We start from the raw sequence: 21,481 nt of genomic DNA on the forward strand, positions 1-21,481 counted from the left end.
TCACCCCTCACACACACACACACACACACACACACACAAACTCAAACCCAACCACACACAAACCCTGATCCTGAATGCTGCTCAATGTAAAGAAAAGACCACAAATTCAATCCTTTGGCTTTTTTATCTTACTGTTTTCCCATTACTACAGGCGACTGCTATCCTCATTTTTTATTTTTTTAAACCCCTCCCAGTTTAAATACTTCTACAGTCTTTGTTTCAAAATTTATGTTTTTTATTTCAATAACAACACAAAGTCACGCTTGACACAGCTGTGAAGACACGAACAACATAGATACTTGAGGACACTCGAATCAGGGGTGGACGAAGTATACAACATAAATCAACTGAATATAATCCTCTACAGTTTAATGATAATATGTGTAAAATAGTATCATTAATCCTTCGGAAGTCTAACACATATTTTATCATTTTCAATGTTACTTTCTCACAAGAACTAGAGCTAGGCAACGAAGGCGGATTTCACGGTGAGGACCTACAAGTTTCCCCTTTTCCCAGATTTTTTCAGGATTTTGAACTTTATCAAAGGATGTTTTTTATATCATTGGAAAGGCTATAGCAATTATATCACCCACCCCGCACGGCAGTGGGAAAACATAGTAGACTCGCTCGAGCCAGGAGTAACCCCGGGAACACGCTTATTTATAAAAATAGCTTTGTTCTTTGTGTCAGCACCATGTATCATGAATACACGCATGAGAATTTGAGGCATTCACTGAAGAAAAAAATTTTCCGATATCTCTAGCGACAGGCGAGATATTGTCAAAGAAAGAGGATTGGTCTGTAGCGAGACCGAAACCCGCCGAATGGCACTGTGATTTTTCGACTCTCCATATTTAGAAGGTGCGGAATCCATCTAAATATCAACCAAACATCCCCAAACTCGGCAACCAATGAGAAGAAAGATGGATCTAGTCTCCATGGATTTCCTTGTCTTAATTGAGCTAAAATAGAGGCAACGTGGCCGGTCCTGATCAGATTCCGCATGAGGCCCTACATACCTATTCAATACTAGTGTGATGGCAGACCTCCTTTTCTCACTGTTTACCCGGATCTAGATTGAGAGCATATTTCTAAAGGATTGGAATAAGGAACACATGGTGAAGCTTCCAAAAAGGAGGATCTTCGCAACTACAGGAGAGGAATTACTCTCATCTCTCAATAGTAGTAGTAGATAAGGTCTTCAACAGAATCTTTCTGAAGAGAATCAACACCGTATTGGATTCAAGACTTTAAGATGAACAGGCTGGTTTTTTGAAAAATCCATCATCCACCCACCAGATTGCCACGCTGAGGATGATAGTTGAATTCTCTGTTGATTGTCAACTTCCTTGACTGAGAAAGCCTTTGACAGGATAGACTGAGCCACACTGTGTGGAAGATATTGGGACATCACAGAATCCCACAGAAGTTAATGAACCCCATTCAGAGCATGTTTAATGAAGGGACAAGTTGCAGCGTTGTACATGATGGCCCAGGATGGACAGTTAGACGATCTAAACTAAGCAGATGATTTGGCGCTTCTGTTGGACACCCAGGAATAGATGCAAACAAAGGACACAATAAGGAGAACATGATAGAGCCCAGTCAGAAATAATGTGGGAAGCAGGTGGCGGTGATGGATTGGGCATACTCTTTGGAAGCCAAGCAGCTGCATAACAAGAAGGTGTTGATTGGAATCCACAAGGTAAGAGATCAAGGGGAAGGCCACATGGAACCTGGAGAAGAGTCACAGAAAATAATATTCACAAAAGTGGGAAAACATGGAACAATATAAAGTGGATAGCCCTGGACAGGAAAAGGTGGAAAGTGTTTGTTTGTGGCCATTACTCTGATGCATGGTGAGAAAGACAATGATAACGATACGGTGGATGCGATTAATACAGCAATGGATTTTCTAGAGACCTGCATAGAGTTCAGGATTTCATTTTCTTCAAAGAGTAAAAACTCAGAGGGTATTACAAATTCAATTTGGGTAGTCCGGCTTCATTTTATTATTGCATTACTATCTGGAAGAAAATTAATCATTATGATTTCTTTAGACTCCCATAAATCAGGGTTTTTTTCGAAATCTGTGTTTTGTTCCAGTGTTGTTTTTGTGGAATCTGTTGTTTTCTAACATGTATAGCTTTTAACTTTTATTCATCTTTTTCTTTCAGTCCTGTAATATGTACTGACGGCCTGGAAACAGGAGAGAAACTGCACAAGACTTTTTTAAACACAAAGAAGCATCTTTGGGTTGACTAGTTAAATGCTTGTCCATCTCCAAGTGCCTTATTTCGAGGAACGGTTTTTCTGGTTACAAGTTTATGTAATGATTAGCACTGCTAAAAGATTGATGAGGGCTTCCATACCGAATATTTTTCACAGATGTCTATTTTTGGATGATCTAGCTACTATTGAAAGTGTGACGTGAGAAGTTGACTTATTTCAGAGGTGTGAAATAGCGGGGATTACTTCTCCCCTCCGCATGCTGGCTTCAAAGTTTATTTATTGTGTATTTTGACTCAAGTTTTCAAGGAGTGCTGTATTCAGTTCCATGACAATGAAGGGAAAAATTGTGACCCACGCAAAGCTGCAATACTACAGGCACAACTATTGTCTAGTGTGCATGACGGGACTGCTGGGGTGCCGATGGCATCGCTACCAGCAGTCTACCAGAGACAGCAGGAAGGTGAGACTTTGTTTTCAAAATCGTGTTTCTCGATATTATATGGAACCCTCTTTCTGTTTTTACCTTGTTGATGGTTTTCTTCAGGTTTGGGATTTTTTTGTTTTTAATGCTGAGCCGTAAATCCTATTTATTTGTAATCTCATTTAAGCAAAGGCGGAAAGATCAAACAAGTTCAAAAGTTTTAATATCTAGGATATGATTATATCTGATGCGAAATTTTCAACAGAAATAATCTAAGAATTGCAATGATGATAGGTAGTTTTAATAAAATGAGCCCCATTCTGAAAACTATAAATATCTCTATGATTAAAAGAAGAAAATGTCTTAAAGGCTGTTTGTGGTCAGCCTTTCTATATATATGGCTATGAGTGATGGAAAATCACGAAAGACAGAAAAATAAGATACAAGCATCAGAAATGTGCTTGGAATAAAAAGAAATCAAATGTGAGGTAGATCTAGTAGGCCCCAACTTATAGAAGCCCATATGCGCTGGTCACTGATTTAAAAAATCAGAGAGAGACAAAATACAGTTTCTAGGACACTTGAATGAACTTATGGGCCTAGGACATCTGGCTGTCAAAGATCAAATTGAAGGAAAATGAAGCAGGGGAAGACCCAGAGCTACTTACTTGGAAAGTATAAAGACTAGACAGACGGGTGACAGGAAAAGATCATGTTAATAAATATGACTTCTTCGAGAGCATCCAAGCAAAGGAATTAATTGCGAACCATGATCTCCAATGTCTGTCGCAGTCGCAGGTCTGACTCTTGATGATGATGATAATGATGTTTGTTGAACTGCTTCTTCCTTGTGATCTGTCTCCTTCCGTCTGTGTTGAATATTGTTTAGTTAGGAATTAATTGTTTTGAGTAAGTGGTCTGTGGGTGCTCTGGGTCAGTCCTACTTATTTCTCCTCCATTTTGCCCTGAAGTTTTGTTGCAAAATGGAAGTTATCATGCTGTCTCTTTGTGAGATGTAAGTCAGTATTGACGACTCCTTGTGGACCTGTGAAATTTTATCTTTATCTCCTTTTTGTTTAATTAGTTTGTTTGCAAAATAAAGAATAGATCTTTTAGTATGTAAAACATCTTAGATTATTTTAAAAAATTAGAATATTTGAGTATTCTGTGTGCATAGAATTATCTCAAGACATTTTATTTGTCTTCTTTTCTTTGCACCTTACTGTCTTGAACATTTTTCATCAGTATAAGTGTCATCTTACCTTGGATATTTTCAAGTTAAAGGTATCAGAGCTATGTTTAACTCTTTTGCATTTTTCTCTCCCTGGCCAACTTTAGCTGTCTTATTTTATGCAGTTCTCAAATGCACTGTTTATATATATGATTTAAAGGCTAGTAACATATCAATATATGGTAAATAGTTCCACTTATTTCCCTTACCTTTTGTTTAGTGTGGATCAAATGGCTGTTTGATGTTTACCACAGCATTGTTGATAAACTGTTATCTTTGGTCTAAATCTGTAAGATTTACTGTAATCGACATTATATCTCTTTAGGATGCAGACTCTTGAATTCACTTAATTAATTAGTAATGTTTTCCTTTCATCAGCTGTTTTTAGTTGGTGGTTGGCGGGTTCTCTGGTGTGGTTTGCTTCTTCTTTCCTATCAAGCATCTATCGTCTTTATCTCCCCTCCTTCTTTTTTTGTGTTTGTTACTCTCTTGTTACACCTCTAGTCTTCGGCACTTATATGACCTTATTGGGTTGCAAGTGCCGTAAAACACTTACTACTAAATCTAAAAAACTAAATCATTTATTATTTTTTTAATGTATTTTTCAGAGAGATCTTGCCAGTTTCGCTGTTCTTGTCTCCGCCTTCCTCTACACAGTATTTTTCTTTTACTTTTGGCTTGTCATCAGCAATGACAACTACTACATAACTGTGTAAGTTACGTCATGCAAATGACAGCCCAGATAAAATGTGTCACGACGTAGTGGAATCAGGCGCTCGTCAATTTTTGGGCACATATATATATGGAGTTATTGGTATCACCTTAGAGCTTGTTTATTTGTCTTTCTTTCGGTGAAAAAATATATATATTATTATCTATCATGAATAGAACTCAAGATATTTACGATTGAAGGAAGTGAGGTTGCCTGGTTTCAGTGGTGAAATTAGCGAAAAAATGGCCACCAAAATTTGGTAACTCCAATAGGTGAAGAGTCCTTGAAAACAATAAAGTGACATCATATTTAGTGCCTTTAATCAATGTTTTTCAATAAAGTCCACATGTAAATGTATGCTTTTATATTGACGAAAAAGAGATTGAGCCAAAAAAAAAAAATTCGATAAAAATGTTCAAACTGGCCGAAAAGTATCTGTTTCTCCAATTTCTGTATTTTGACGAGCGCCTGATTTCACCACGCTGCCTCACTAATAAATTTGTTTTATGTTATAATTTTTAAAATTCAAATGTAAATCAAATAGAATCTTTTGTCATGCAAACAGGCATTATACTTTACATAAAATTTGAAGGAAGTGCTTTATTTACATGCTTTGTTATTTTCACAATCGACATATCGTGCAGTTTAAGAAAGAACAATTTCATATTTCTGGTGGAATTATTATTTTGTTCCATGTTTCAACTACAACAAGTATTTCATATTTTACAAAGTATAGTTATAATTTCATTTCATGTTTCAACAGCTATTTATATTATTCCTTGTTATTCTGATAAAATTTAAGTCGATCACTATTTTATTCCTAAATTCAGCTGCAATTATTCTGTCATATTTCAAATTGGTTATTGTGTTATTTCATGTTTCAGTCGTGAATATCATTTGATATTCCAATGTAGTTATTTATTCTTTTACATGTTTCAATTGCAAGTGCTATTTCATATTTCAGTGTAGTTACCCCTCCTTTAATTCATGTTTCATCTCTGTGTTTATGATTATATCATGCGTCAACTGTGTGTGTCATTTCCAAGTGCCTAATCTCTCCCTCTCTCCCCCTCCCTCCCTCCATCCCTCCCTCTCCCTCTCCCTCTCTATCTCCCTCTCTCACTCTCCCTCCCTCTCCCTCTCCCTCTCTCTCTCCCTCCTTCCCTCCCTTCTCTCTTCTTCCCCCCTCCCTCTCTCCCCCCTCTCTCTCTCCCTCCCCCTTCTCTCCCCCCTCTCCCCCCCCCCTCCCTCCCTCCCACAGACTGATGTACCACAAACTGGGCTATTACATTCCATGGTACCCGCTGGCCCTGGGACTCTCAAGCCTTGTGTTCGCTTACCTCACAGTCATCATGGTATGTCTTCGCGGCTGGGTGGACGGGCAGGGTGGCTGCTCTTGTGTACTCGGCATCAACCTTTTTCTAATTTTCGTCGTCGCTGTTGCTCGAATCTGTCCCCCGTCGTTTTTGTTCAAGAAAAAATTCTGAAATTATATTATGCAAACTGAGCCCGAAAATGTGAAATTATGCGATTCTGTTAATTTCAACTAAGAATGATAAAGGAAAATAATCAGAAATTATGCCCAAAAAATTATCAAATTTTGCTAAATTATGCGGGGTGCATAAAACCTCGCGGACTGTCAAATTGATAATTTCCTGGTTAAAAGTAACTGTTTTTGTGTGTTAATTATAATTATAATAAATTTTAGTCATCAGCAACAAAGAGATAAATATGAACTGTTTGGGAACAACAAATTGCAACTTATCCATTTTTCTGGTTTTGAGAAAAATGAAGATTTCTAAGTTAAAACAAAATTGCTGAAAACCATTCCGTAAATAGGTTAATTTACGGATGGTTTTCAGCAATTTTGTTTTAACTTAGAGTTAAGATGATCTAAGGCTTAGCAGATATTTAGTGCTTGATGAAATCTATATTGGATTCTCATCCTTTGAATTGATGAGATCTCGACACATTCTCGACGAAATGCTACACCTCCACATGTATTATTTGTTAAACTTGTCATATTATTAAGTTTTGGAATGAGTCGACAAGAGAATTATAATGTGTCATCTTTTTGTGTAGTCCAATTAATTATGTCCTGTTTTTGTGTTTTTTATATTTTATAATTTGGGGGGTGGGGCGGGGGTGAGGATGTGCTTTCGAATTGTTCTTCGTCTTTTTGTATTCTCCAGTTAGTTATAGATGTGTTTCCAAATTGTCTGTGAATGAACTATTTTCTTTTTGTGTTTTTCAATTAACAATCATCTCTCTGTGTTTTCTGATTAATTTTGGGTTTTCGAGTTAATTAATTATCTCTTCTTTCCTGTCTAACATCTATCGTCCTTATCTCCACTCCTTCTTTTTTGTGTTTGTTACTTTCTTGTAACACCTCTAATCTTCGGCACTTATATGACCTTATTGTGTTGCAAGTGCCGTAAAGCTCTACAAGAAAGAAAAAAAAGAACTATTTTCTTTTTGTGTTTTTCAATTAACGATCATCTCTTTGTGTTTTCTAATTTATTTTGGTCTTTTTGTCGTGTATTCCCATTAAGAATCATCTTGTTGTGTTTCGAGTTAATTACTTATCGATTATTTTTTTTTGGTTGCGTGCTCAGGCGTTGTGCATGTGTCACACGTGGCATGGTCATCAGCTGTACAGTCATCCCGTGCACCTGGTCCTGGTGTCGCTGGTGCTGACCGGCTGTGTGGTGGTCAGTGTCCTCCTATCGATTTACCTGCCCCGAGAGTGGACGCTGCTCTATTTGTCCTTACAGGTAGGTGTGGGTCTGCACGTGTGTGTGTGTGATGAGGGAGGGAGTTGAGTGTGGGTGGGGTGGGTGTGAGGGGAGGGGGGGTGCGTAGGTGTGTGTGTGTGTGGGGGGGGGGGGTTATACTACATCCGTGTGACTGTGTCTGTCAAACCTGCCAAGGATTTCAATAAAATCAGAGCCCTCATATTTAGATAAAATGTTTCTGTCTATGGAAGAACTTCGATCGAATTTGCGTAACTTCCTATTTTTTCTGGTGTCGCTGGTCCTGACTGGCTGTGTGGTGGTCAGTGTCCTCCTTTCTATTTACCTGCCCTGAGAGTGGACGCTGCTCTATTTATCCTAACAAATAGGTGTGTGTTTGTGCCTGTGTGGGTGTGTGTGTGTGTGCCTGTGTGGGTGTGTGTGCGTGTGTCACACGTGGCACGGTCATCAGCTGTACAGTCATCCCGTGCACCTGGTCCTGGTGTCGCTGGTGCTGACCGGCTGTGTGGTGGTCAGTGTCCTCCTCTCGATTTACCTGCCCCGAGAGTGGACGCTGCTCTATTTGTCCTTACAGGTAGGTGTGGGTCTGCACGTGTGTGCATGATGTGGTGGGGGGGGTGGATGTGTGTGTGTGTGGGGGGGGGGGATGTTTATACTACATCTGTGTGACTGTGTCTGTCAAACTTGCCAAGGATTTCAATAAAATCAGAGCCCTCCGATGTTTTTTTGGTCTATGGAAGAACTTTGATCGGATTTGCTTAACTTCCTATTTTTTCTTGAATTCCATTCCATGGAGAGTACACTAAGCTAAAAAATTATGCATTTTCTTGATGTACTCTGTACGTCATAAGTCAACAAAGGGGTTAAAACATTCAACTTTATAACAACAAATTATTTCAACAACTGTGTTCAGCGTATTTAAGCTTTTACCACTCGAAACTAAAATGGCAAAGGTTGTATAATCTTTAAATGGGAATTTCTTCGTTTGTAGATTTCTGAGTATTATCCATCAAACCGACCATAACTGATGTTGTAATTTAGATGTCTTGAAAATTCAAAAATAAAAAAGTTGAGCATCATCTCAGCCACATCCTGGTGAGAATTTGTCCAGATTTTGTATCATGATGGGTCGTCATAGACTGGTTCACACTAAAAGACTACAGGGAAAAAAGGATAGAGTCACATTTTGGTGACTTAAGAAATCTTCAACTTTAAATGTTCGGAACTTCATATCTTAAAGAGACAACTATACAATTTTTTCGCTTCATTTTTACTTAGATACTGCTGTTTTCCTTTCGTTGAAGTGTTATTTCATGATCATTTTAGTGTCCTGAAATGGGATGTAACTCATGATACTAAATATTATTTCTCTACTGGGTTTTTTCCCCTGAAGTCACCAAATGTGTCACAACGCTGTGGAATCAGGCGTTCGTCAATTTTTGGTCATGTAAAGTTATTGGTATCGTCTGTACGGTTGTTCATTTGTGTTGCTCTGGATGAAAAAAATATCCAGTTATCTTGAATACTGCTAGAGGTATTTGCGATTCATTGAGGCAGGGCTCGCCTGGTTTCAGAGGTAAAATTAGTGGAAAATGGCCGCCAAAGTCTAGATATTTCCTAAGCTTGAGAGTCCATGCCTGAAAATGTACATTTTTTGTGCCTTTGTTCAACAATTTTCAGTAAAATCCACACAGAAATGTGTTTTTTAATGGGCCTGAAAGGTATTTTTTTCTTATCGCGAGATTGTCTTTATTTAAAGCATGTTTTTGAGAACTTTTAGTGCAAAAAAGTGTTCACTATGAAATTAATTTCTTGTAACTAGTTTTTGCCTCTAAAAAATGTCATTGGTGAGCTGTGACGTGACCCATAGGTGTATACAAAATGTGTGTGAGAAGCGGGAAATGCTGTGAACAATTCTATTTTCCGTGTGAAGGAGGTTTGTAGTATTTTATATAAATTTATGAAGAAAAGTTTTTTAATCTAGCCTCAATTGTTGTGGAAAAATAAGATTATGTTAAGACAAATTGAGACAAACAGCTGTGCAAAGTATAGGAGACATTGATTCACCCGTTTTAAAGATATTTGAGAATAAGTTGCGCCACAAATTTTTGACCATACTTTATTATGTTTGATTCCCCTGTAGCATGTGGTAAAAGGGTGCTTCTGGTAGGTCCTTATAATAATAATAATAAATAGCATTTGTATAGCGCATATCCCCACTCGAAAGCAAGCTCTATACGCTTTACTCTTCATTTCTTTCCCCTCTGTTATTTCTGTTTGTCTCTTTTTGCTTTTTCCTTACACTAAATAAGCACATAGAGCATTGCATAAGTGGATATGCGCTATATAAATGCAATCCATTATTATTATTATTATTAAATAATCATTTTTGTGTTGCTGTTATTTCCGTCGATCTTGTTTATTTTTTTCCCAGACACCAAATAATCATTATTGTGTTTGTGAATGTACTTGGTTACTTACTTGGTTGGAGAATAGGTATCATCACAGGTGGTTGTTGGTGCATTTCTCTTTTACTCATGCTCAGAAACATATAGTTCATACGTGGGTGGTTGGTGGGTGCTCTGGTGTGGTTTGCTCCTTCTTTCCTATCAAACACCTATCTTTCCTCCTTTTTTATATTTGTTTCTCTCTTATGACACGTCTAATCTTCGGCACTTATATGACCTTATAGTGTTGCAAGTGCCGTGAAACTCTTACTAGTGGGTGGTTGGCGGGTGCTGTGGTGTGGTTTGCTTCTTCTTTCCTATCAAACATCTGTCGTCTTATCTTTCCTCCTTCTTTTTTATATTTGTTACTCTCTTGTAACACATCTAATCTTCAGCACTTATATGACCTTATAGTGTTGCAAGTGCCGTGAAACTCTTTTACTAAAACTAAACAGTTCCTCCATCTGTCCTGTCTGTGTGTGTTCCAGGTGTACGGTCCTTTTCTGCAACTGACGGCAGTTCTGTTCATGACGTCAATCTTCTGGCTGCTGTGTCGACAGTGGTTCAAGCTGCGCACTTACGGTAAGACACAGCCCCTGTTTTATTTTGTTTTATTTTGTTTGGTTTTTTCGTGGGGGGGGGGGGTTGTTTTATTTTATTGCATTGTCTTTTATATTGAGTCTTTAGTAGGGCTTTCATTTTTCTTTTGGTGTCCCCGCGTCCCCTCCAACCATCAACACTAGGGGTATTTTTTTGGCGTGTTTTACGGCGCTCGCAACCGCATAAGGGCATATGAGCTCGTGGGACACACCAAACAGGTGAGGGGGTTGGGGGAGAAAGTGGGGACGAAAGCAGACGATAGAATATTGCAAGAGAGAAGGAAAGAAGGTGAAAGGAGACAATTTTAGAGTAGAAAAATGTTTCCGTCGCTACTGGGATTCGAACCTGGGTCCTTTGAATGAGAGGCGAACACCTTAACCTCTAGGCCACAGGAGCCCCCCCTCCCCCCCCCCCCCAACACTGTTTAGATCATTCAGGGGACAAGCTGCTATGACTACAGTGATAAAGCTTGTTTTTTATTTTTCTCCTCAATACAGTGTTTTCTTTGTTCTTGCCCCATTTAAGTGGATGTTCTTTTGTTCTAGGTTCCCCCCCCCCCCAAGTGATAAAGTGTATGATGTCTGTTCTTCATTCCCCCCACAATGATAAAATGTGTCTTCTTTGATTTTCTCTCCTCCCCACTGTGATAAGAATTGTATGTATGTATTATTATTATTATTATTAATATTACTGTTATTATTATTAGTATTAGTATTATTATTATCATTATTATTAATATTATTGTTATTATTATTATTATTATCATTCCACAGCGATAAAGTGTGTGTGGCTGTTGCTGTTTGTGCTGCTGATGCTAGGGCTGTACTTGTCTCCCCTTGCCGTGGACTCTCCGCTGATACGCAGCGAGACCCCGCCCAAACCCAACATTGTGGCACTGGGGGGAGCTGTGCAGGTAGGTGTCTTTTCTGCCGATGGTGTTTGAAAACAAGAGATTACTGGTGGGGGTTTTTCACCCCCCATCTACACTTTTGTTTGACTATTTAAATAATAATAATAATAAATGACATTTATATAGAGCTCAACCCCGATTAAAGTACACAGGCTCTGAGTGCTTTACAATACAGTACAACGTACAACAGTAACATAAAACGTTGTGTTCTGACTAAAACGAAAATTTCTCCAAATATTCATCTTATTAAATCATTTTAGGAGGGAAGCTGCTTTGATCCCACCTATCTGGGTTGACCAGGGCTGAGAAGGATACAACTTCTCAGCAGAAAAAATGGAATGCTTGATAGAAATCCTCCCTGCGCTCAAGAATCGAACTAATTGTTATCATTGTATTATAAAACGAATTTCTTGTCAGAGATCACTAAAGTTGTCCTTTCTTTTCTATTTCGCCCTTTTTTCTTTCTTTTTTTCTTTCCGTTCTATTCCTTTTCTTTCTTTGTTATAATTTTTTAAATTTACGTTTTGTGTATTTTGTCTTCTACAGGTGGCCCCTGAGAACACACTGATGGCCTTTCAGAAAGCCCTTGACATGGGCGTCAACAAATTGCACACCACTGTACAGATAAGGTGAGTTTTTCCATGTGTCCTAATGTCCGTGGTGTAATGGTTAAGCTAGCTCTTCGCTGTTGCATGCAGAAGATGTGAGCTTGTTTCCCGTGAGGAGCAGATATTTATCGTTGGCATTCATTACAGTCAGTCATATTCCGTGCTCGTCACCATTACATGTATGAGTTCGTTTCTGTTGAGAAGAAGTATTTTAATGAAGTGTCGTTTACTATCATTACAATCAGTCATATTCCATTCTCTTCACCATTGCATGCAAAAGATATGAGTTCGTTTCCTGTGAGGAGCAGTTGTTTTATGGAGTATAATTTGCATTCCTTACAATCAATCGTATTCCATGCATTTAGCACTGTAGCTTTCTTCTTACAAGCTGAAATGCTTTTTACAATAAATCTGATTTTTTGGGCTGAGTTTGCAAATAGCATGTCTCTAAACTTGGAGTAGTAATGCCCTCCTCTTTCTTCGTTATGTTCTGGAGGAAGGGAAGATTTTTTGCTGGACAATTTTCTTTGTGGGTAGTTGGAGTGTGTCACTGGTGGGTAGTACTTCTTTTCTTTCCTTCTGTTATTTCTGTCTGTCGGTCTTTCTTTTTCCCCCATTAAATGACCATGATTTTGTTAATGTGATTCTCTTAACTCAAACAAATAAATGAACATGCTGCTAGAGTAGAGGATCATCAGGAAATGGAAGCTTTCAGTAGCACACTTCAAATGTTCTTAGCTTCGGTTCTGTCTTCATTCTTCTGTGTCTTCACTCACACCTTAGAAAAAGCCAAGAAACACACAAACTCAACAATACTTGACGAATCTTTTTGCATTTGTTTATGGTCGACAGTGCTGACGGCGTTCCCTTTCTGTTTGGAGACGACACGTTAGAGCGCACCACAAATGCCGAGTCGTTGCTCCCGGGCAACGCTAGTCTGGACCCCATGAGGCACACATGGGTCAACCTGACCAGTTTGGATGCCGGCTCCTGGTTCCTTGAAGTAGGTTTTATCCTGTCGGTCTTTGAAAATGTTGTGGTGGGGGAGGAGGGGGGAGGGGGCGGCAATGGCACTTTCTGTCTTTACTGGTATTTACATCAGAATTATTTTTTTTTAACTTTTAAAAATCCTGTCAGTCTTTCCTGTTATTTCTTCCAGGAATGTTTTGGTGCTATTTTCCAACTTATTTTTTTTTTCAACCAATAGACTTGTTTTGGGTAAAAATATTTTTTCACAATCAATAAAGCCTGATGCAATATGTATACTAAATCCAGATATAGTGAGTCAGAAATATTTTTGGAAAATACAAGAAATGTATTTGTCTGCGAGTAATTTGTTGAAAAAATGGTACAACTGCCAAGTGTTACAAATAAATAGTTCAAGGACTCTCTGGTGTGGTCTGCTCCTGGTTTTTTTTCTGCCTGTCCGGAATGATTGGCTTATAATTCCTGTTCTTCTCCTGTAATAAAAGACCTCATATTCAATTTCTCTCCCCACCTCGTCTTCCCTCGTCTTCCTGCCCCCCCCCCCCCCCCCCCCCCCCCCCCCCCCCCTTCCTCTCCTCCTCCTCCTGTAGGCTGACCCATGGGACACGGCCGACTCCCTGAAGCAACAAGACAAAGACCTCGTCTCAAAACAAGGTCTCCTGAGCCTGGAGGATTTCTTGCAGTTTCTCTCCTCTCAGCCGCGACCATCGGACGATATGACAGTTTTCCTCCACTACCGACCTCTGGATCGGCACCACCAGGGGTTCAAGGACATAAACGTCGCTGGGCCTCACGTCACGGACAGGGGAGCGGGTTTCATTATCAACCCCGTGATCAACGCCTCAGCTTTAGATTTAAAAGTGGTGAGTGGGTCGTGGAATGTAAAAATCATAAGCGTCTTTTGAGTTTGCACCTATTCATAAGATGGTGAGTAGATGGCAAATGTACTGATATAATTGCAGCTTTTGCTTTCATTTTAATTTCTAATCTCCTTACCTATTTCCTGGCAAAGTGGCTGGCTGCTATTAGTCTTAGATTTAGAAGTGGTAAGTAGGTATTGAAATGGGAAACTGGAAAGCGAGTTTTGAGATTGCTCCCATTCATTAGAAGGTGGGTGGTTGGCAGGTGTACATATGTAATTAAGATAAGATGAGATCAGATAAGATGCATTTTTATTGTCCAGGTCCTGGCACATTAGTTTGGTGTTTCACCTTGCGCGCGCATACACACACACACACACACACACACACACACACACACACACACACACACACACACACACACACACACACACACAAACATGCACTCACACACGCAGGCTTGCAATCACATGCATGAAATAAATGAGCAGCAATATAAACAATAATAATCTTAAGCCTAGATACATACTCTCCATACTCAATATTATTCTGATGCATGCTCTAAGGTCATATGAATACTTATAACAAGATGGTTAAGATGGAAGAATTATGAAGGATGATGGTAAAAATGATCTTCTGCATCTTCTTTATTACAGTTCAGAAGCCTAGGTCTTTTACTTCTGACTGATGTTTTTATTTGAGGGAACAAGGGATGTTTGTTGTCTAGAAAGATTAAATTAATTTTTTTTTAGTGCAAACTGTCATGGACAATTCATTCAAGTAGGGGAATGCATCTACTTTTATTTTAGTCTGTACTCTCTTGATGTGTTGCTTGGCCAACTGTCTGGCTGATATTGGTTTGACATTCTGTAAGTTTCGTCTTGACTCTACTCTCATCTTTCATTCTGTTCACAGTTTGCGACGCCCGTGACGTCTGACAGACTGAAGGGCGTCCAGGGACTTTTAGAGACTCCACTGTCCAGTGCAGTCGCCAGCCTCGTGTCGCAGAGTGACGTTGCCATGTTGGAGCTAGGGGATGTTTCCATTGAACATATACGGTGAGTTTCTGGGTTTTTTAAATTGCAAATGCCTTAAACGTCTTGGTCTCACTGAGCCCTCTGGTTGTTTTTTTGTTGGTTTTTTTGGGGGGGTTTTGTTAGGTTGTTTTTTTTGGGGGGGGGGGGGTTGTTTGTTTGTTTGTTTTGTTGAGGGGGTTGTCCTTATCGAAGAACTCTGATCGACTTTGGTTTGTCATGTGGGTGGGGTAGCTCCAAAGGGGGGGGGGGGGGGGGGTTAACCTCAAAAGACATGGTACATCGTTTTGGTGAGGGTCATTCCAATCCATAAGATGTTGTTCAACACTTCAGTGGGGTAACTCGAAAAGACATAGTCCGTCATTTTAGGGAATAACCTCAAAAGATGTAGTCTGTCATTATAGGGAGTAATCTCAAAAGACATAGACCATCGCCAACAAGTTAAGTCTTTGTATCTGTGTTTCCCCAGAGAGTTGCAGAGGGCCAATGTGAGTGTGGGCGTGCAGGAGGTGAACAGTGAGTGGCTGCTCTCGCTACTGTGGTGTGTTGGGGTCGAGTACGTGGCTACGCACGACATTGGCGTGTTGCTGGCGCTGGGTTCTCCCGTCTGGAGGATGGTTAGTATGGTCTTCGTTCTCACTCTCTCTCTCACTCTCTCTCTCACTCTCTCTCTCACTCTCTCTCTCTCTCTCTCTCTCTCTCTCTCTCTCTGTCTCTCTCTCTCTCTCTCCAGCTCTCTGCCTGCTTGTCTCTCTGTCTGTCAAGTATGTAGCTACTCATATCATAGTGTTATATGAGCTGGACTCTCCTATGTGGAGAATGGCTAGTCTGGTGTGTCTTTCTGTAGCTGTGCTCTTTTGGTTTTTGCTCTCCCTGTGTCTCTCTCTGTGTCTCTCTCTGTCTCTCTCTCTCTCTCCCTCTCTCTCTCCCTCTCTCTCTCTCTCTCTCTCTCTCTCTCTCTCTCTCTCTCTCTCCCTCTCTCATTTTTGTTCTTAAAATGAAACACAAATAAACGCATACAAACAAGAGAAACATGCAAGTAGAAAGAAATAACAAGACATCTATAAGAATAGATGCCAGAACTTATATGTCAAAAATGTGAAGGGGGCTCTCGTGGCCTAGAGGTTAAGGTGTTGGCCTCTCATTCAAAGGTCCCGGGTTCGAATCCGGGTAGCGACCAAAAAAATTTCTTCTCTAAAATTGTCTCCTTTCACCTCCTTTCCTGCTCTCTAGCAATGTTCTGTTGTCTGCTTTCATTTCCACTTTCTGCCCCCATCCCCTCACCTCCTTTGCCCCCTCCTCTGGGCTCCTGACTCTTTCTGCAGCCTTTCTACTGCTACTCCTTGGCCCCCCCCTTACCGCTGTCTTTCTGCCACACCCCTGATCTTCTGGTAGGAAAGATCTACACCTAGCCTTCTCGGACAAGGGCGAAAAATCTCGGAGGGCCCGTGTGCAAGTTGCGCACGTTAAAGATCCCTTGGTGGTCTAAAATCGATAAGAGTAGGCTTCGGCCGCCACCCGGGCAAAATTCAAAATTTCCTACCAACTGAAAATATTAGGTGTGTCCCGCGCGCTCATATGACCTTATGCAGTTGCGAGCGCCGTAAAACACTTTACAAAAACAAACCAAAAAAATGTGAATGTTTATAACTTCTCTTTTTGTTTTGGTTTTGTTTCCTCCCCCCACCAGAGCAAAGGCGGGTACCTGGCCATGTGGATCTCTGTGGATCTGTTCTCCGTCATAGTTATACTGGTCATGTTTATAGTGCAGAGGTAAGTCTCTCCGCTAGCTTCTCTTATGGCTGGGGTTCGTCTCTCGGTGCTTGTTTCTTGTCTAAACACCATACTGTCACACCTGCTCCTACAACCTTTAGTCCAAGACAGTCACCCGAACAGAAGACGGACCACTACCCACACCCCCCCCCCCTCGACAATGGGTGGTCGGTCATCTTGGACAGGCTTGAATTGGTTTAAAAACTGTTGTGAATTCCAGCCATATCTTTTGAAACAAATTAGACCTTGCTTTGATATGTATGAAAACAATATTATCACAAACTCTGTGAAAATTGGGTTGTATAAAATCATAGCAGATACTCTCTGAAGTAAAAGCTTAATGCAGCAGAAAAGTTGATAAGAAGCAATGTTGATGGTTGTAGTTAATGTTGCTGCTCAAAAATTCAGGGGTTGGGGATTGAAATTTCATTTCTTGTAGTTTAGTGTTGGTTTTCTATGAGGTAAATGATGTTACACAGGAGGTGTGTCAAGTTAAGTGGGGGGGGGGGGGGGGAGCGACACTTCGAAAGTCCCGATTCAGCTAAAAACTATGGATTTTAAGTTGTAGGCATTTTTAGTTTCTTCAACCTTTCTTACAACTCTTTCATTGCATTAAAAAACCCTAAAGCCTTTTTTTTCCCCATACAGGGCATGTTTGTCACCACAATTTCCTCATAAAGTCTATCTTTTATGTTTCTTTATCACCGGTTTTCTCGAAACGTGGTTTTTCTATATACTTTTTTTAATAACTCCTCCATTTTTCATCTAATCTTCATGGAATTTTCACAGAATGAAGAAACGGTGTTATACTAAATATGTGTGTAATGAATTTTTTGATATAGATCTATGAAATATTTTTTTGTTGGTAATGTTTGAAGTGTGGATTTTCACGGATTTTTTGCAAACGTAAATACTACCTCAGGAAAAAATTCATGAAAAATGTTGTAGTTGGTTTAGGAAAAATTCATCACACAGATTTGTAGATCTATTGTTTGCCAAGATACTTGCAGAAAACAATTTATTTCCATGAAAAATAAGTGCAGTATTAATTACCTGAGACTTGTCAACCAAATCCAATTTGGCCGTCGTATCCATGGAAACAATTTTTTTTCTCAAATTTGATTGCGAATTTTAAGACTCCTCACTATGCTTGTTATATTATGTGTAAAATTTGGTAACATTTGATCCACTAATAAGTGAGATAACCATCTGCTGCTGCCGCCGCCCCCCCCCCATCTCAAGTTGAGCAGAAGTGTTTTCACAGAGACATACCCATTGTGGATGGAAGCCACTGTGGATGTGTCAGTCACGGTGTTCCTTTTCTTGAAAATTTGCCATTTTACTCCTCTGCTTTTGAGTTCTAATGAAGAGACGCTGCTCCAGAAATAAGATAAATATGTGTGACTGTATATGATGAACAGTTTTGCAACAAAACGCCACTTTTCCATTTTCACGGTTTTTTGTTCTCACTCATTTACTGAATAATCTTGAGCAAACTTGGTTTTTAGAGTAAATGTGATGTCTGCTTAGTTGATATTTGTTGTATGATGTTGGATTAAATTGATGAGATCTCCACAAATTTTGGACAAAACATGACATGTTCACATTACAATAATAAGGAAGGGAAAGAACGGGCGATTTTTCTCGACCCCAAGCAGTGGCGTAATTGGGGGATAGAACTTAATTGGTGCACAGAGGATTTGTCGTAGTTTGTCCAAAAAAAAGTCTACTGTTTTTGTCACATTTTGTTCTTAAAAAACGTTACTTTCTGCTTTTCTGTAACGGAGAAAAATAATGGTCTGTAAAAAAAAGCAAGTTAACGCCTTTCTAGATATGATAGTTTTGGCCAACTTTTGAAACTGACGTTTGTCGCGTTTTGTCATCAAACTGTTCATATGTTCGAATGCTGAAGTCATAAATGGTTACCCTGGGAGTAATTTTTATTTGCTTTTACTGTTATCCGTGGCTTATACCAATTTGTGTGTAGTGGGATTAATGCGTGTTTTAAATATACTCCACAGAGTTCAATTGTATGGAACCAACTTCAGCCCTGAATCCATTTCTCTGAACACGGGCCGGGCTCGAACCTCGTACCGCTCACGCACCATGAAGGAGAAACTTCTGCGTGAGGGAGGGATCATAGAGGCGGTGGACGACATGGAAGGCTCGAACGCAGGCGCTCAGGACGCAGACGGAGGGGTGATCAACGAACCCGTGTACTGCATGACCTCGGGCCATCAGGCTTACTCGCTCACCTCGCTGTCTGCCATCCGCGTGGAAGACGGGGGTCACAGTGGGGTCGTAGTTCAGGCCGCTAGCGCAGCCCCGCAGCCTTCCTGACACGTGTCGCTTCGTCCTTGACCCCTGCCTGCTCACCACGTGTAGGTGTGTCAGGGGGTCGTTCATTTATAGACCAGTGAATATCTACGAGGTGCATGTACTGTGATAGAGTGGGACAACAGTCGACCTTGTTTGCTCTTTCGGGAGTGTCTTGACGCTGTCAAATGCAGAATTATCCAACAAATTGCCTGGATGTTTTGGATTCATGTTGAACAACACTGTCACATTTTTTGTGTGTCAGCAAGCTCTTATTTTTTGGGTTGTGTTCTGGTTCAGTACATGCTATTGAGACTTTAAAGTTCTGTTGATGGGGCTGTCAAACATTTGCAGTTAAAAGATTTTTAAAATTGAAATTTGAACCTTTTAGGATCTCATGATCTGTCATATCATCTCGGTCACAAGAAAAATGCATAGCTCTGTTTTACCTGTCAGCAAAAAAAAAATTTATTAACTTATTTTTCTGTGGCAGTGACGATTTCTAACTTTACTGACTAAAGGATTAGATTGAATCTGATTTTTTCAGTCCTTGTTCATTTTTCTCTCTCAACAAGGATAGATAACTTTACAAAAGGAATAGATGAATTTTTATTTAGTCTTTGCTCATTTTTCTCGTGCTGCGACAGTTTATGGCTCCACAAAGGGATTAGATTGATTGTTTACTCTGATAAATCTTTTTGTAAGCAAAGTTAATGACTTTAGAAAGATATTTTTGTGGCTGATTGTTTAGGTTGCTTTTTTTAGATGGAACAGAGAGAGAGAGAGAAACCCGGGCAGTTTGTCTGATAGTTCAGCATGTTTGTTGCTACGGTTCTAGATGCTTTTGGTGGTTGGAAAGAAAATTTTGCAGAAAATGCACTGCTGAAAATATTTTGGAGAACGTGAGGTTTCTCTTTTCTTCCTTTATACTTTTTTTACAACTTCATTTTGGCTTTACTTTTTACACTCTTTCCTTCTCTTTTTTTTTTTTCTTTTTTTTTTTTTTTTTAAATTTTCTTTTTAAGGTTTGAATCAAATTGAATTTTGTACATTCTTAGTTTGTCCACCTTCAACGTTCTCCACTGCTAAGGATGTTCTAAGGTATCTGTGATTTGCAATGAGCTGACAAACATTATTCCTCAAGTATAATGCATTATTGATGTCTTTCACTTTATGTATGAAATGTTCTTGTATATAAATGCAAAGCTCTTTTTTTCTTGTGTACAGAAGAGGGACTGGTATGGGAGTTATTTACCATAACATTATTATTATAACTATATATTAGTAGCAATGCCAGTCGCTCTCTGGGCTTTGGCCTGAAAATTAGGCTGTGCTGGTGGGTAATGTTTGGATGGTTCGGGATCAGAGGTAGCGCCTTTTCTTAGTATAGTTATGGGAATGCCTGAGGACTAAAAAGACTGAAACTTGGCAACCAATCAGAAGAAAGGCCATACTTACTAGCAAAAAAACCTCCCTCAGATTTCTAGAACTTGAGAAATCGCCGTGTTTGCGTGATATTTCCTCTGCTTTTCAAAAACTAAGAAGACAAGTTTCTTTCAATGGAAATAAGACCAAGTAGTTTTTAAACAAAGATGTGTTGAAGACTTATGAAGTTTTGTAGTGTTTGAACCTGCCTCATAAGCGTGTGCCAGCTTATTGATAGCAGTTCAAGCGAATTCTCTCTGTTAAACAAATTTTCCAGCAAATATATTAGTCTTAAAGATCCAGTCATGCGAAGTCATTTAAAATTTTGATAGCGGAACTAGATTGTTCAATAAAAATTACATGAAGGTGCCAAATTTCATTCATATAACTCCTATTCATTACTGACTTATGAACAGTTTTCCCTCAAAATATATCGCAAATGGTACCACTGTTGTGACGATATTTTCCCATATATATATATATATAAAGTTCCTCCGAAATTTTTCAACAAGAGAAACATAGCTTTTTAAAATTTGTCTACGGATTTATAAAATATAAAAACCACGGTACTCAGAGTTTACTGCTCTTTCATTTAAGCTTATTTCAAAGAAATTTGAAAAAAAAAAAAATTTTCATTGTCATTGCTAATATCATATGTGAAGGGTGCTGATAGAATAAGTTACTTCTCGGTTTCAAGACCTATGGAAATAGATGCGTCACACTTATTTCTGAAGTTTTTACAATTTACAAGTATGAAATAATAAAAGGGCTTATTTTACTTAAAGAATATGGCATCAATAAAAAATCTACAATTCTGACCCTAGTGTCGATTTTTGGCCAATATCTCCATTTGTGGACTGCGAGAAGTAACTCGTTTTGTCAGCGCGCCTCCCATACGTACAAATGTGTCTATGCCAGGGTTGGTGCACTGGTGCACACCTTGCTACATGCACTTGTGTGTCTCGGATGATCACAGGAGCCATCATTGTCATGTGTGCGGCAGGTCGAATGTAACTTAAGAATGGTGTACACTGCTTTCCTTCCTTCCCCTCCCCCCCCCCCCCCCCCCCACCCCCGATTCACCACCTCCATTTTAAAAAAAAATTTGTTTGTTTAATGTTTTAAAAATTGTGCTCATGGTGCAAGGATGGAAGAGTTTTGTTTCCATG

At 39.4% G+C, this 21,481-nt stretch overlaps 2 protein-coding genes across 2 annotated transcripts in view; both read left to right on the plus strand.

Moving 5' to 3' along the window:
- LOC118478696 (glycerophosphodiester phosphodiesterase domain-containing protein 5-like) overlaps window positions 1–7,956 on the plus strand; it is a 9,219-nt gene extending 1,263 nt beyond the window's left edge. Inside the window, exons 2-6 of the mRNA XM_035972789.1 lie at window positions 2,181–2,695; window positions 4,496–4,599; window positions 5,861–5,954; window positions 7,215–7,373; window positions 7,804–7,956. Of these exons, the coding sequence (XP_035828682.1) occupies window positions 2,561–2,695; window positions 4,496–4,599; window positions 5,861–5,954; window positions 7,215–7,373; window positions 7,804–7,956 (645 nt within the window). The 5' untranslated portion in view covers window positions 2,181–2,560. The remainder of the gene's footprint in view (window positions 1–2,180; window positions 2,696–4,495; window positions 4,600–5,860; window positions 5,955–7,214; window positions 7,374–7,803) is intronic.
- Window positions 7,629–19,482, plus strand: LOC101855218 (glycerophosphodiester phosphodiesterase domain-containing protein 5). The gene is made up of 10 exons (XM_035972787.1): window positions 7,629–7,926; window positions 10,288–10,381; window positions 11,173–11,312; window positions 11,856–11,938; window positions 12,770–12,920; window positions 13,495–13,767; window positions 14,680–14,822; window positions 15,268–15,415; window positions 16,489–16,571; window positions 18,593–19,482. Exons 2-10 carry the CDS (start codon window positions 10,327–10,329, stop codon window positions 18,909–18,911), a joined length of 1,395 nt encoding a protein of 464 aa, XP_035828680.1. The 5' UTR covers window positions 7,629–7,926; window positions 10,288–10,326; the 3' UTR covers window positions 18,912–19,482.
- Window positions 19,483–21,481: the final 1,999 nt, after the last annotated feature.

This window comes from Aplysia californica, unplaced genomic scaffold (genome assembly GCF_000002075.1).
Source record: "Aplysia californica isolate F4 #8 unplaced genomic scaffold, AplCal3.0 scaffold00844, whole genome shotgun sequence".
Taxonomy (NCBI): Eukaryota; Metazoa; Mollusca; class Gastropoda; order Aplysiida; family Aplysiidae; genus Aplysia; species Aplysia californica.